Raw genomic sequence first — 17,220 nt, 5'->3', positions numbered from 1 at the left:
TGTGTAATTTTCTGAAATCTGTAGCAATAACTGTGAACAGAGGGTTAGTGTGGCCGAATGTAGGTGTTTTTCTCTTCTTTCCTCTCGTGCAGATCTAAAGTTACACAGACTGCGGTGCCATTTTGTAGACCATTATGCCTCTGATTTCCTTCACAACATTTAATGATGGTCATCACATTATTCCCAGCTCTTACCATGACGCAAGCTTGACTTTTTACAACCTAGACACCTGTGCAGCTGGAACAATGCCTGATTAAAGGTTGATAGCCAGGGTTCTGTTCTGTGTTTGTCATTAAATCAGAAGTAAAAATACCAGATAGGTAATGCCACTGAGATCACGCTGTGGTTTGGATGAATGTGACCTTCTCAACTACGTTGAGTCAGACAATTTTCCAGGTCCATAACAACGACAAAGACATTGGCGAATGGTCCGCATACAATTTAGTGTGCGTCTCTCTGCAGCACCTTGCCTTGGCATTGAGCAGCTCTACTTTTTCCGTGAAATATTGAATGACTTTAACTATGAGCGTTTGCCTTATGGGCGTCACTGAAATCGTACACCACTGCCAGTAATTGTAGATCCAATCGCAATATCACTCACATACGCGGTGTCACAGTATTGACTCTTCTAACTGTAAACTGAATGTGACCTTTCATTTTATTTCTTTCGCCATTTGCTTCATTCCTCTTCCCTGTTCATTTTAAATGTACAAGTATCAGATTGAATCTATTCAGACGTGAACTGAACTCTGTGTACTGTCCAAAAATACCCGTGCAGTTATTCTCCGTCTCTGCTTACATGTGACTAATGCAGAAGGAGATTGGTTTGGTTAAAATGCACTCAGAATAACAGAAGAATATCCAGAGAATCTTTGATGAATGGATTAGGGATAAGCATGGACTTCTACATGTAAATACTGACCAGAGTCAACTAGGGAACTGGGACAAGTTCCTCAGGAACCTCATGATCTTTTTTAGACACTGTCCCACTATTTTGATGGTAGGGATGCCTACTTGCTAAGCAACAAAATGATTAATGATTTTTGTCTTCTCATTACAGCTCAGGTTCCTGACAGTGACGAGCAGTTTGTTCCTGATTTCCATTCTGAGAACTGTGAGTACCTTTCCACGTGCCCTGTCAGTACTTGTGTTGATGTAAAAGATACTGTGTGTCATGTGTTCACATCTGGCAAAAAATCTGAATCTCTTCAAACTTTGTATGTCAATGATCATTCAGGACAGAGCGTGTGCAAAGACTCTTAGTCTTAGCCAAATTACAGATTTGGTCAGATCCTGTGTGTAACCTTGGGAGCTCCGGCCAGAGGAAGGGTGAAAGCAGTGGTCAGTTTATGCTGTGAGACCAGAGCCTTGAGAAGTAAATACTATAATGACGTTACAGTAGACAAACAAAGCAGTGTGTAAAAGACAAGTCCTAATGAGGCAGTCTTGAGGTGAATTTGGATGCTGGTATTATGTGCAGCTATTGGTCGTTTGCATGCCTTTGAAGAGTTGAATGGACTCAGCCCAGGAAACCAGTACAGAAATTATTCAGGAACCAGGATCAAAGTGGATCCTTTGTGCAAATCGGAAGGTGTAAAATGGAAAAGCAAATTCCTGGGCCGCACAACTGAGCAGACTATTTGAATAAGTTTCCCTTTTATGTGGTGCTTGTCAACAATAGCTGGTCAGGATCTGGGCGGGAACATGTGCTGCTCCACAAACAGCTTTTTTTAGTCTCATTCACTGCTCCGCTGAATTCTCTATCTCCAGCAATGACGGAGCCCGGGTTACTTTAGGAGAACTCGGAATACTCCGGAACAATCTCATCCTGAATGTAAAACTGACAGCCTTCAGTCCGTCTCAAAGCGACTTCCCGTCACTGAAAGGCTGCGTGTCATTCGTCTGTAAACATCATGTGATTTTAACCAGCTTGAAACCTCGACTGGTCACCCTCTCTGTGACACATGCCCTGTGCAACATTGTCACCGTCTGTCGGTCAACAATGTGCAGGAGGAAGTGCAGATGAACCCTGGGGCGCTTCGAGGTCATGTCTACTTAACCTTCTGGCCTGTCAGCCAATCAGCTGTCATGGCTCTGCTAACGGTTGACCTGGGTATGATTTGCAGGGTCACAGGGGGCTTCAGTTTGATGGGCAGCTCACTTATAAGCGGCAGAGATGCTCCAGCCTCGACAGTGTCCCTGCTGGTTTTGGTCAATAGGCACAGACACTGGTGGGAACATCTTTGTTCAGCTTTGATTGATGGAAACTTGAAATTGACAACTGACTATAAATATTTTAATTGTAAACAGGTTGGTAAAATCACAATAGGGGCTTATCCATTCACAAACAGCACTCGGAGTCGTCTGGTGCACTTTTAGAAAAACAGGTGACTCACCTGCTTTGGAAACTAACAACAAGACATAAAGGAAAACCATAATCCTGGCTGACCATAAATATAATTGAGGCTTCCATTGAAAATGGCAGCATGTTAAAATTAAACATTGCTGTTTACTCAGTCAGGTTGTTACCTGTTTGGGCGCGGTGTACATAGAGGGCGCCGAGACAGAAAGAGGGAGCCAGTGGAGCGGCCAAAAAGAGGAGACGCAGAAAAACAAGGGGACATGTTGGAATGTTAGAGAAGAGGAAGAAGCAGAGGAGGGATTGTGCAATACCTGCACATCTGGAAAATCTATCTCATCTGGTTCATTCTCCTTTGGTTCACAGCTAACAAGCGCGCTCTGTCTGAAAGCCGCCGTTCAGGGGAGGTTATAAAAACACACAACTTTTATGTACTTGCTGACCTGCGTGTGTGAGTTAAAAGTTAATTGAGCCATCGGTTATAGTGGCATCTAGTATTTTACTTCTCCGCTGAAGTATAACGATTAGTCCTTTTGTGAAAGGAGGATGTGATTTTTATCTCTTTAAGAGTTGAGGATTAATGTTGGGTTTTCTGTGCTGACAGCGCCTTCAGGGGTTGTCACTGCCTGACGCTGGGCTGTCAGACAGATTCCTTTTGTTTGTCTACTGCCTGTGGGGAAGAAACACATGGAGGTGTCACTCAAATTTATAACGCACATACCTAATTAAAAATGCTTGAAACATGTTGCTGCTTCACTCCTGGTGCTCAAGAGGAACTGTAAAAGGCCACAGTCGGAACAGCCGACGAGGCAAAGCCTGCCCCGAGAGCTCGGTCTTCTTTGTCCAACTATGTTGTTTACACTTAGAGCAGCTCCAGAGATGGGACCCATTCATAAATTTTCCTTCTGTGTACGTAAGAGGAAGTGCAGCCCACCCTCCACCCCCCTCTCACTCTTCAGTCCTCGGCTGCTCTCTCCCTCTCCTTAAGCCTTCATTCATAAAAAAAAGCCCTACAGTAGTACAGATCCCCCTCTCTGACACCCCCTCCCTCATCCTAGTGGATACTCCAAACTCCTCCTTCCTTTCCTGTGTCTGTACGAACTAAGTCAGAGACTCAAGAATCTCAGCACCCCCTCCCCCTTTCCTTTTTCTCCTTACTTTTCCTCTCTCTCTTTTCTCTGCAAACACACACACTGAGTGTTCCAAGATGTGGATTAATCCAGCGATTTCAGGCCTGTGTGGGATGATTGTTTAGTTTTGTGCTTAGCAGTAATTATATAGGAAGTTGTGGCTATAGAGCGCTGTGACAGTGTTTTCATTGAGCGAGTAAAACTGAGTAAAGAAGAGAAAGCAAGACAAAGACAGAGATACTCAGAGAAACTGAGAAGGAAAGGTGACAAAGGAAAACGCTGCCTTGTCCTCTGTCAGAAGTTGTTTTTACTACTTTTTTTTCTAAAATATGGTAAATTGGAATCCTATTGAAAAAATAAAATGTATGAGTATGTCAAGATTTTAAGAAACCAGGAGAAGTTTACAGTAATTTCTCAGATTAATCCAGATTGTCTCTGCAGTGTGTCTGCTCGCCTGTGCCTTTCCTGCTTTGTCATGAATTCACAGCCTTCCTCTTGTTTGGCTTGTTTTTCTCGAGCTCCACTGAGGGCCCAATCAGGCCCCATTTTTAGAGCATGGGGTGATGGGTGAATCAAGCTCCCCCCCTTCCCTCCCCCCAAGAAAGACTAAGATACATGCAACCCTGTGTGCTCCACTTTTCCAAAATACAGCTGCTACGCAACAAAGCAAGCAAAAAACACCCAGGTGTTCGCCAAATATACGGGGGTACAGCACGTCTCTCCCTCCGAGGAGGCATAAATGTTCCTCAGTGATTTGTGTGTTTTGTTTTGCCTTCTGAGTAGAACAGTGTATTTCTCCCCAACCTCTCGTCCACTTAATCGTGTGGACACATAAACACACTTGGCCTGATCCACACAAACACACTCAGTCCAACTGCAGCCCCACACTTTTATGAATGAGTCAGTTGTGAAAGACTGGCTGAGGCAGCACATTGAGTTGGGGGAGTGGACTTTTCATTCATGACATGGATAGACAGAGTTGGGGTCTATGTGTGTGTGAGAACAACAAGAGAGAGGTACAAGCCCGTTTTTGTCAATCTATACTTGGCCATCACCTTATTTCTAAGATCTGAACAATGTCAGTAAGTACACCCTAATATGAAAAGACTCCCATAAAAGTTAACAGATCCACAAATTTGAAGCATTCTTGTGTCGTCTTAAGTCAATCGAATACATTTAAAATTTAAAACGAGTTCTTCAGAGCCAGTTGTCATAAAAGACTAAAAGCTTCCAGTTGGGAAGTAGCAGTTGAACTCCATGTGGATTCAGAACAGCCCTGTCAAAGCCAGTGGGGCCACGGGGATTTGAGCCAGGCATCGCGGCCTCGAAAGTCAGCCGCACAGCTCAGTGAATGGACGACAGTGTGTGTTATTACAGGGAGAACTTCAAGGGGAGGTGTGTGCACGAGGAAGCGCTTGCATCCTTGTGATGACCGTATGCATGTCTGTGCATTTTTAATGTCTGTAGTAAGTGTCTGTGTGTGTGTGTGTGTGTGTGTGTGTGTGTGAGGTGGCTGGGCTTTCAGCAGCTGGAATGTTTTCCCTTCCGAAAAGCAAGTGGGGACTTAGGGGCGAACAGATGGAGGAAAAAACAAGGGGCAATACTATAAAAATAACAGTAGTTAAACTTAAAGTAATGACTAATAAGAAGATACTGACATTGTGTGTGTGTGTGTGTGTATGTGTGTGTGTGTCACACATGGCAGGTATTAAGTCAAGTTGGGATGTTTTGTCCTGTGAAGTTGCAGTTGGGTTCGACCATCATTGCCTGTAGTTATCGCACACCTCTATAAAACTCTATATTTTTTATTTAATTATTATTATAATTAATCTGGTTATTTACCTGAAACCTCACTGTGTATAGAATAAGCATCCACCAAAGGCAGGGAATCATGTACAGCATCACCACTTAAAGCTCAATGCAGGAGAACTGTCCGTACACTTAAAAACAATATATTTCAGTGCAAAGGAATTAGAAGATGTCTACGTATGTAACAGCCCAAGGCTTGAAGTAGTACTCCACGTGCGTGACTGCTTAAGACCACATAAAGCTACAGTCCACATAGCCACATGGGGTAAGAACTATAGAATAATGTTTCCCAATCATTTAGCGTCATCAAATTGAGTCAAAACCTAACAAAAATAAACAGGTTTCCCACCAGAGGAATTCTGCCACCGTTTATCATATTGAAACATCATTGTCATGACCTGGTTGTGATTCATCTCATATTGCTTTCGCCTTTTGCTTTTAAACGGCCATAGACACAGCTGCACAAAGACGTTACACCAACTAGTTCCTCTTTAAAACTCACACTGCAGAAGAGGTTGGCCAAGAGTAACCTGCTGACACAGAGCAGTAGGTGTGTGGAGCGAGAGTGAGTGAGAGCGTGCATATGGTCGAATCGATCCTCGCTGATCCTGGAGAGACGAGGGAGGAGGTGGAGAAGGGGGTGGTAGATGACTTGATACCGATAAAGCGCAGATAAATCAACAAGGAAGCTGATATGGGGGGAGGACAAGGGGTAAGAGCGGGTCAGATCTGCTGCGAAGCGTCACGTTTGAGATCTCCATTGGGGACCAGCAAGGTTTAAAAGGGATGTAAAGTGGGGTCTAACGTGGAGAGCAGGGAGAACTGTCTATGTGGCATATGCACTGATAATGGAGGTGTACCTGCTTGTCTGTGCATTTAGGCCCTCTGATAAGGCGAGTTTTGCTTACTCATGCACACATGGAAGAAATGAACACACGAACCAGTACGCGCGGCCACTACACGGACAGGATCCCCTGGTTGCCAGTGTGAGCTCATTATATCCTTTCAGTAACAGTGTGCAGTGGGGTGGATTGATCACTGCATTAAACATTAAGAGAGGACAGCTATAGTGGTGGGGGTGGGGGTGGGGTGCTGAGGGAGGGAGAGGGAGGAGTCAATATTGTTTGTGATTAATTACATATGATCACTGCATTAAACATTAAGAGAGGACAGCTATAGTGGTGGGGGTGGGGGGCTGAGGGATGGAGAGTGAGGAGTCAATATTGTTTTAGATTAATTACATCCATCCCTCGCCTGTGACGGGATGTCCCGCTCGCAGCACATGTCCCGAGACAGGGATGTATTGTATCTGGTCCAGTAAAACAGCAGAGGAGCAGCGAGATTTAATACTGGTCAATGGCCATTTATAAAAAGCCAACGCGGCACAATTGAAGTGAAGTGGACAATGGGGAAAAATGGGAGATGTCATAACAGCTGTCAGTAAAATATTGATCACGTTATGAGAGGCCATGGAAGACTGTAGTTCATATACTGTATTTGATATTTGAGGTTGTACAGGGGTGAGGTTGTATAAATGTACTGTAAACTCTAAAACCCAGAGGCAGATTTTACAAAGACCAGACTATAAATATTTGGACAGTTGAACAATGTTCTCCAGACTGAGCTTCAATGTAAAATACTACTTTACTGAAATGAGCACACTGTGTCTACACCGTTGTTGAATGGAATATAAAGATGATGGCAGCGTGTCTTCCACCTGGAAGGCCTCGGTTCAAATCCAGCTGTTTGCTGATGAATCAACACAGAAAGCCATCTTATAACTCACAATTCCATGACTAACTAATACTAGTCCCAATATAATATAAAAAAAGTAGAAACAGTGAGGACAGCAAAAAGGGAAACAGATACTTCAGCGGTGAAAAAAACAGTTTCCAAATGCACATTGTTGTCAGATTAGATAATCTATCAATTAAAAATGGTTAAAACAAAATTTGATAAATTAGGCAAAGGTTTAATTCAAACTTACATTTCTGCTTGGTTAAGACACTGTTTCCAGATTTACAGCAAAACCTGTCTCACTATTGTCTTCACTATTTCCCTGTTAAACAAACAAAGCAAAAAATGTTGTCAAACACCAAAAGTGACACAGTGAGCAGTCAACTGTGTACAAACATTAGCTCACTGTAATTAGCGCTACAGCACTGTGATCATCGTCAAATCGATTGTGTTGTTGTAACAGAACTAATCTCTCGCTTGTCTTTATCCTCGATATTAAAATTCCTCCAAACTGCTGACATTGTTGACCTACTTCAATAAACTACCACGAGGACAATCAAACGACTGCTGGTCGTAGTGAGAGACTGTCACAGATTATTAGGTCACTGGATCAGCACACGGTTTTGACAACAAACAAGTATTAGCCCCCAACCAAAGCAACATTTGCCTAATAGGAATAAGGCAAATGTTGCCAGAACATGCAGCTTCTGGTTTGCCACAACATGCAATACAAGCAGGTGCAGTAACAATACAGTAAATAACAGAGGTTACGTATTCAGGAATCAAAGAATAATGTGAAGGAAAAACATTTTACGACAGGAGAGCCAGTCAGAATTGCGGCCAGTAAGAGACAACAACTATAAAGTGGGACATTATTACACAGCAGGCCAGAGTCAACCATTCAGGGCTAAAAGAGAAACCTGATCCAAGTCCAAGTGAACAGCTGCAGAGTGGACAGACAATTAACCCAATGCAAATTTTTCATAGTTTGAACAAATTGAATGAATCTATGGACAGAACATCTCCGCAGCATCTGCAGATGAATGTGGCCCAAAGGCTTCAGGCAGTCGCTTGACTGAAATAATCCTTCTTTAGTGTGTTTTTATTTATATAGCTGTTTTCGAGTCCTAAACCTCAGACCCTATTTCTACTTCACATTTCTGAGGTACAATCTTAGCTGTGTGTTTATCTTAATCACACTCTTAATCAGGCAGTATATCCATCTCCTCGAGATAAGACAGCAGTTATTTATGGCCCTTTTAAAAAGAATAAACAAAGATACCGGTCAGTGTGTGATATACTGTTCTACTAAAGCTGATTAATGCCCAGATCACTGAGAGGATTCAGGGTCAGATGAGAGCCAGAAAAAGCTGTAAATATTGAAGATGAACATTCCCGCCTCAGACTAATGGTGATCGACTTCCAGTTGACAAATGGGGAAGTGAAACTATTATGTTTGCAAAACCCACACTTCTGCTGTAATTCCTCATGAGGAGTGTGGCTCACATTAACATCCTGTTGGCCAATGCAGTGAGGTGAGAGACAAACGCTTCATGGCCACGACAGATCTTTGTGTTTGTGAGGAGAGCCGCGGTGCTGCTGTCCAAGCCCGTGTCTCACTGATCCCACTGTACTTTCCATCAGTCTTGCTAGGCTTGTTGGGCAGGTATCTGACAACCATTCTTTAACTATTCAAGGAGCCTGAACCATTATCAGATAAGAGAGGACAACCTGTAAATCAGATAGAGCAGGCACTAATGGATCCAACACTCTGAGGCTCCCTGAGCAGAGAGATAGTCCACCACCGCGGGGCCTGCTGGCTCTGTGGTGAGGAGGAGTCTGTCAGAGCTGCCCATGTCCCTCTGTGTCTGCCTCTCTCTTCCTGTGTGACAGTGACATTAGAAACGCACACACATGTACAGCACATGTCTCCATGCACCACTGGTATGACTGCACATAGGCTGCAGTCGAAGCGGTCTGGATGGCTTCACTCTTCTCTCTGCGTCTGTTTTTTCCACTGCACTTCAACAACAAAGCCAAACAGAAGAAGTGGACGCGCGTTGCGAACCGAGACTGTTTTGACATTCCATATAATGTGTGTCGTTGCCTTTGATATCTTTAATTTGTGTTGAAGAACACAGTCATTAGTCTTCTCACACAACCCAGGAGTGACTGTAAACACAGGGACTCAAATTAACCTTACCATGGGTTACTACGGTGAATTATCTCCCATTATTGCTGTTAAGTGTCATGGAGCCTGCAAACAATGATGATGTTGCATCATAATGTAATAGCAGGTTATCACTCTTGTCCTCAGCAGTAGCTGTACGACAAAAGCCTGATTTGACATGGTAAACAAGTGTGTGCCAGAGTCAAGTTGGATAAAAAAAATGTACCATATCAAATATGTTTTATATTAAGGCTGTCATCTGTTTTGCAGGGTATAAACACATATATATTGTCCTCTGACCAAATATCAATTGGCAACTGCACCCCCCTGTCAATGCGAGTTGAGATGAACTCTGCTTGTTCAGTTTGGCTTTCACTTTTTTGGCACCAAAAATGCACTGCACTCTGGATAGTTTGTATGTTGTCCATGTGTCTGACCCACGACTGGGCTTTTGGTCGGAAAGCCAACCATTTACCTCCTGACCCATAGCTGAGGTTATTATATATACTGTATGTTAGTCAAACAAGTATTTGCGCAGTCGTAGCATCATGCTTTCAGGGTTAATCTAAAACGATATTTAGCCGTCAGCTTTTTTGTTTTCCAACGAATCCTTCTGGCCTGTACAAAAACAAGGTTGGAAATCTAGGAACTGAATCCAAACTTGGACAGAGAAAGGAAAACATACTGCAGCATACGGATGTTTAAAATTACCATCAAAGTGGAGGTCATGTCTTACTTTCAGTGTATGTGTTGACAGTCAAATGCTTTTAAATTATACTGTTGCTCTCCCCATTGTGCCTCCCCTCTCACCACAGTGGAGCCGCGTATCCAGCAAAGGAACTAATGTCATTTGCCATCCATGTGAATCAATAGCTTCCTTTTTAACCTTTAAAACCATTGTGCCATAATTGGTATTGTTGTTTTTATTGATCCAGCATCACATCACAGATCAATTTGCGAGAGTGGGAGAACCAGGTGCGGCCCATCACACGGTGCATGTGCATCTTAAGTGCATGTGCCGAGGCCACGTGCCACTCACACGGCACATGTACATTTTCATATCATGGGAGATAAGAGCCAGATCACCAGATAGCCCCGGCATGATACCACTGGACCCATTAAGTGTCTGTTTACATTACACTCTTACTGTTCTGTGGTTGACTTAGATACAGTCACCCTGTTTGACACTGAGGCTGATGTCCACTGAGTTATAGTCAGCGAGAGTGTCGCGTGCTGCAGACTTCCAGAGGCTTAAGACTTGGCCAAGTCACATGTATAAACATTCACAGTTAAACTCTCCAGATCCAACCCCTGGTTTCACACTGGATATCCCTTAATGGTAGAAACACATGATCGAAAACAGTAAAAGACGGGTTCATATCAAGGTCCCACCAACTGCTGCAAAATCAGTCATTCTCAAGGGGCATCAGATTTCAGAAGATTTCTGCACTTAAGTTGAAGATAAGGTGCTAGATTCCTTTTTAATTGTCTGCCTGCCTCAGCTGCGGGGCCGCTGAGAAGGAGAGTGAATGAGAGGGTTCGATGGAGCGAGGGGGGCAGGGTTGCCGTCCCTGCCCCTGTGATTTGTTTGTGCTGGGTGTTTGTTGAATGGAGACCCCCCGTGTAATGATCCCTCTACTTCCTAAAGCACTCAACCATGACCATCACCTTTCACCCTGCATCCTTCCCTTCTTAGAGCCTACATTTACATATGTAAAAGTACATCTCCACCCTGCCTTTAGCTGGGGGTCAGCGCCATACATGCTGCTCAGAATAGGGTGTCAGTGGAAGAGGCTGAAGAATACCCTAAATAGAGAAGGAGGAGATAGGACAAGTTTGGAGCCAGAAAAGACCCTTTGACCCTATAGATTTAGGAGGTGCTGGGAATGTGTCTGGATTTAACCATCGCTGAAGGACAACGTGCAAGACTTTTACACTTAAATCAAGGAAACTTTACTAAAATACATCGAAGTGTTCTGCAAGAGGTCACCTTTATAGTGAACTTTTAACTTTTAACTAATGGTCTTCTTCTCCACTGTAGTAAAACAGAAGCGGTGAAAGATGAGGATTTCTGTGGAGGAGTGATGTAACATTCAACAAAATAGTCAAGGAGGTCACATCGCCCCGAATAAAAGCAGGAAGGAGAAGGAAACACGAAGACCATCTCTCCTCAGATCCGTTTACAAGACTGTCACTGCTTTATAAACCTTTGGAGAAATTTGGACATCACTCGGAAAAGGGAGATTTATTGTGACGTGCCAGAGAGTTTATAAAAGTCAATGGGAAGGAGGGTTAGCTTGAAGTCTGGGACTATTTTTGGAACTTTCAGGTTACACATATTCCAAAAATAATGTCACAGCAGTGTCGTTGTGACAGTTTTGCTCCATAGCTCCAAGCTGTGGATGTACGTATGAATGTGACAGAACCTGGTCGTCGCCACACTTTTTATAAATAATGCCAAAACTACCACAGAACATTTCACACTGCTTTTCCAGAAGATATTTTGTTTATCTCTAACACCTGGCCTTTCTTCATAACCAATTACCGACTCACAATTCAGCAGCTGTCTCCACTCTCAGCCATTGTGCAGAGATTTTTCTAGTCTATTTATTAATTGAGGATAATATCAGACATAAATCACTGCTGTCCTGCACTGGGAAACTAAATTTCACAGACAATAGTTTAACAAAGCTCAGTCCAGTGGACTTTGGTGGATGCTCCTTTTTAACTCAATCTTGATATGCAACCCCTGGTTGTTTTTGTTTTTTTTTCTCCATGCAAGAACATTATACTTTTTCTAAGCAGTACTAGGCCTCGCTCAGCTCAGAGAAATTAAAATGTAGCTAAAAGGTCTTTAGAGTGTTCTTTTGTGGGGAATCCAATTGTTGAAACACAAACACAGTCTCATTCACCAGATGTCTGACTGATGCTCATTTACCAAATTAATTTACGTTCCTATTAAAACAACACAGAAAAAGCATGTACACACGCTGGGCCATGTAGACCTCTCCTGGAATGTTTAAAACCCAACATTCTCGTAAACCAGAACAGCCACATCAAGGCCACTTTTCCTGCCGTTCACATCGCCAGAGCCACTCGGCTGCTTCGTGACCGGTGTTGTGTACAGTCTGTGAGGACTGTTTGCAGTTCGTGAAGGTGGCAGGGAAATGGTGGGAGTTACTGTCAACAGACAAACACAACGTTGTCTTATCAGAGCAGCATTATGTGCCACCATGTGTGTGTTGCCAGACGAGCTGTCGGGAGCGTTAGAGGAGGCCGAGATCCCATCACATCTCGTTGGGAAATCTAGGTAAATGCTCCATAATCCTGTTGATCCTCTGCTAAAGCCAACGCTTCCTCACCTGCCTGACTGCCATGGTAGAGTGAGTACTGAGCAAAGTAGATGATGAGTCTCAGGCTTCTTGCTCCATCCCTCTCTCTCTCTCTTTGTCTCGTTCTAATTTGCTGAGTTAAATAATCAGCAAGAAAAAATGTCATCAGTTAAAAGTGGCATTTGCGCACTAATTCCTAAAAGCTATTCTTTACTTTAACCATATTTTGTTGTTCAACTCCATTAACTCCAAGTCATCTGTTTTTCTTCTGTCAATATTGTGTGCCGTATGAAAAGCCCTGACTGTGAACATAGCAGCCGACCCTGAAGGTTGTTTGTGGCTCCCCTACTGTAATCTTCGCATCCTCTCTGTTTTCCACCTACATTTTTTTCACTTTCAATCTCTTACTCTGCGGAGCCGTCGTTTCCTCAGTCAGCCACACACGTTTTTTCCTCCATTTTTGTGAATGAACGGCAGTATGTAATTACCTGGGCTGAGCTTTCAGTGCTTTATGCTCTGTCAGCTCCACACCCACTACAGACACACACAAAAAACACACACACACAAGCACACAAAGCGATACGGATTCATTGAGCTCATTCGTACACACATGTGCACACATGCACACACATAAATACAGGCCTCCCCAGCTGGAAGTGCACAGCTGCTGCTGTTTACCCTGTCGGACCAGAAAAACATCCTGTACAGTTCTTCGGGTGAAAACCTCCCCTCGCATAATAAACACAAGCCCTCGGCACAGTTTGAAGCTCCACTTTGGGTGGTTTCTGTGGCAGTTGAGGCACAGACCCCCCCTCCCCCAAAAAACATTTCAGCTTGATAAGGCAGCCGAGGGAGATAGACAGTTGATACCTAAATGTTGAAAATAATCATAAAACCTGACAAATGATACATTCTTTACTTGGAGGCATCAAACAAAGTTGGCACAGTGAAGGTTCACATCTGGACATACAGTAGATAGGGAAGAATTCTTAGACATAAAACCAGTGTATGTAATGTTCTAACAGAGGTGTGACATGACGTGCACTCTCCTCAGTCCCACTCTCTGGCCCAGGGACACTTTTAACTTCAGGTCTGCCTTTGACAGACTGCTGTTGTGTCTGGACTAGGACAGAGAAGTGGGCGGGGCATTACTGAACGCCTGCTGGAATGCAGTCATGCGTGTGCGTGTTTTTGTGAGCCCGTTCCTTGCACTGAGTCCAATTGTTAGCGTGTGTGTTCGTTCGCGTCTGTCTGCTGCCCTGTGTTCTGTGGCTGACAGTCACTTAAGGATTTTGGCTGGCACGTAAAAAAGAGTCCTGTGCAGAGTGTTTGCTTTTGCATTTGAGCCCTAATGGCAGTAGTATCGTAGGCAAGAGTGAATAAGGAAACAATTCATAAAGACCACTCTCTCTCTGTGTGTGTGTGTGTGTGTGTGTGTTTACTCTCAGCCTAATCTGTTTTCGGTTTCCCTGTCTCTTACAGCAGTGGCATTTCACAGCCCTCCAGTCACTATCAAGAAGGAGCCGCAAAGCCCCGGCTCCGACCCCAGCCAGTCCTGTAGCCACAAGCAGAGCTTTAGCTACCCTAATGGAGAGCAGTGCCTTTATGCCAGGTAACTTGTGGTAGTGTCCCAGACCACCAACCCAAAACACAATGAAACATCTTTGTTCACTTACCCCGAGGGGTGTCTAGCAATGCAGATGGTTTTGTTTCTGTTTTTGAAAAGTCTGTCTAACTACATTAGAAAAGTAAACAATTGTGGAGATTTTCCTGTGCGTGCCACATGTCCAAGTTGTTTCTTACCTACTCGGAATAAAACTCAAGATGACAAGAATCAGGAGAAGAAACAGGACATGAAACACACTTTCTATTGGGCTTTTTACTAGTGATTTTTAAACATAGATTTGCTCTACTTTTAACCCAGAGCTTTGCTTGTACAATAACTCAGCACTGGTCATGAATAAGTCAGCACAGCTAAAACACTTATCTCAGGGTATTGACCACTAAACCTCCACCAACGACCTCCCATTAGCTCTGGTTGTTGTATTGACTGAAAAACCTCAGTAAACTAGCGACTCTCCCAATGCGACCCTACTGTGGCCTACTGAAACAGTAGCTTTACATGACGTTAGAGAAAAACTGCTTATTCAACAAAGCAGGTGAACATACAGTATAAGCTACAGTGAAATGGCATCAAAACAAATTCACCAGTTGGACTAGTACAAGTTAGATAATATGGTTGGAGTTGGTGGAAATGTATACGCTATCTCCTACAATCCCTATTATGCACAATGAGCCAGCAGAAGTTTTAGTTTAGCACATTCCAGTCAGACTATAGTCACAATGACCATGATGAGCTTGTTTCTGACTTGATAATAACACAAAATATTAGAGCAATTATGAAAATGGAGAACATCTAGAGATAAATATATATTACCTTCTTAGCTCTCAAATCAGCAAATTTGTGTTGCACTCGTCAGCGTCCAAAAGTATCAACATCTAATCAAGTAGTGCTACAGATATTTTTATGCTACTTGCATATATTACTAGATATTGTATAAACAACCAAGTTTAACATGAATAAAATAAAATGAGATACACTTTAAATCTATGAATAAAGCAAAATATATGCCATGCTGTCTACTAGTTTAATTGTGTTTCAGTTTAGATGTAATCTTAGTTCAATAGCACTGTGCAACAAACATGCTGAGTGTGTCTGTGTTTGTATTTACAGTGCCTATGAGCAGAAAAGGGCTGCAGGAGGAGCTAAGAGCTCCTGCCCCGGGACACCAATGTCTCCAATGCAGCAGCATTACTCCCCAAAACCTGCCACAGCCGGACGGCCTGACGCTGGCTACATGAACCCGACTGCCACCTCCCAGCCACTGCCCAGCAACACTTACCCCATCAATACCAGGTACGACACATTTCTGAACAGCTCATTGCTATTCTGATGGTGGTTTTTAATTTCCTTCAATTATAGATAAGGCTGAAACATTACAGACAAAATGTTCATTCCCTTGTTCTAGGTATCAGGGCCCTTCAGGAGACCCCATGTGCCCCCAGTTCCCTCCACCAGGGCAGGCCTTTCAGCGAATGTCATCTGCACCAGCAGGACATGGCAGCAGTGGAGCTGGTGGAGGTGGAGGGCCAGGGGGCGGAGGGGGTGGAGGTGGTGCAGGTTATCATCGGCAGCACTCTGACCCCTGCATGCCCTACTTGCAGCAGAGCTTTAAGCAAGAATACATGGACCCGCTATATGAGCGGGCAGCTCACATGGCTGGGCCGGTGCATGAAAGTGGGCCAGGACAGGGACATGGTCATGGATCGCACTCTACCCCACATCCACATCAACACCCACAGCCACATCCACACAGGTTCCCACCGGCTCATATGATGGTCAAGCAGGAGCCCACAGACTACACCTACGAACCTGGTTAGTGGAAAGCTAATGACAAAAAGCAGATGAACCAAAATATATCAATGACAACCATTTTCCAATGTGATGATTATCTCTCCTTCAATTATAGCTTCAGAGACATGAATAACTATCAGCATGTTCATAAAGCAAATAAAACAACACCACGCATGCAGCAAATATATGATGTATCATAGAAAAATACTAAAATCTCTGATTTATTTCCCAATTGCAATTTAGCTGAAAAGAAAAACCAAATTAAACAAACACTCCTTTCTGCCTGCCTAAAAAACAAAATGTCCAATCGGATAACATCTCCACTGTATGCGGACTCCCTCCCATCGGCCAAAAACTCCTCCTTTCAACTCTCTGACACTTCGCAAAGTAGGAGAAAAAGTGTGTTTCACTGCAGCAGCTTCCCTCCTCCCACTGCGCCGCTGTGCTGGCGAGAGGGAGAGGAATTTCATTGAGAAAATGGAGGGCACTGGAAAGACTAGAGTCCCTGGTGGAGTGCTCCAGGGTTTCAGGTTGCACCAGCGGCTTCCTTTTTCTGCAGGCAGATGAACTCATAATGGAAAAATGAGCGTGGCAGCAGTAACCTGAACCTCTCACTGGCTGGACTTTGAGAGGGGGGAGAGCGGAGGGAGTGGTTGGACTGGGGGGCGAAGAGGGAGGAGGGTCATGGGGTGGGGTGGGGTTTGTCGGCTCAGGGGCTTTAACTACAAACTTTACCACTGGAGAGGATACCAGGCAGCTTTGTTCACTACATTAAAAAAACAAAACAATTCCAACAGTGATGAAAACCTGCAGAGCCCCCTACAGCATATTTATACATAATAAAAACACATGAACAAAAACCAAGCCTAATTCCTTTCACTCAACATTATTTAATAGTGTTTGACTTCAACACTGACAAGGAAAAGACAGTGGGACGGCAGGAAAGGATGTGGGTTTTTTGTGAGGATACATTTTTTGGGTAGAGGATAAGAATAGACTTGGTGGTGTTTCCTGAATCTCTGATAGAGGTTTGTTTCATGTTGAAGCAGATCAGATGCAAAATATTAACATGTGACATCTGTGAGACACAGTGTTTGCCAATACTGTAAGAATAAAGAACATGAAACCAAATGAAATCATCAGGGAAAAGAGAATATACACTAAAAAAAAAACAATCTGCTCAGGATATAACTCCAGTGTGTCTCCATTCTACCAAACCAGCAGCTCAGAAAACCATCTGACATTAAAATGGTGCACTGCAACCATCA

General features: G+C 43.6%; 1 protein-coding gene across 2 annotated transcripts in view; it reads left to right on the top strand.

Moving 5' to 3' along the window:
• The window catches only part of etv4 (ETS variant transcription factor 4), a 29,515-nt gene that overhangs the window by 5,146 nt on the left and 7,149 nt on the right, over positions 1-17,220 (top strand). Inside the window, exons 4-7 of one of the 2 annotated variants that reach the window (XM_008314414.3) lie at positions 1,061-1,114; positions 14,020-14,149; positions 15,272-15,454; positions 15,567-15,973. In XM_008314414.3, the coding sequence (XP_008312636.1) occupies positions 1,061-1,114; positions 14,020-14,149; positions 15,272-15,454; positions 15,567-15,973 (774 nt within the window). The remainder of the gene's footprint in view (positions 1-1,060; positions 1,115-14,019; positions 14,150-15,271; positions 15,455-15,566; positions 15,974-17,220) is intronic. The other variant, XM_017034173.2, reaches the window with a different exon arrangement.

Source organism: Cynoglossus semilaevis, chromosome 8, assembly GCF_000523025.1.
Source record: "Cynoglossus semilaevis isolate Cse_v1.0 chromosome 8, Cse_v1.0, whole genome shotgun sequence".
In the NCBI taxonomy this organism is placed as follows: Eukaryota; Metazoa; Chordata; class Actinopteri; order Pleuronectiformes; family Cynoglossidae; genus Cynoglossus; species Cynoglossus semilaevis.
The sequence above is the reverse complement of the archived record's forward strand: the minus strand, read 5'-3'. Positions and strand labels throughout refer to the sequence as shown.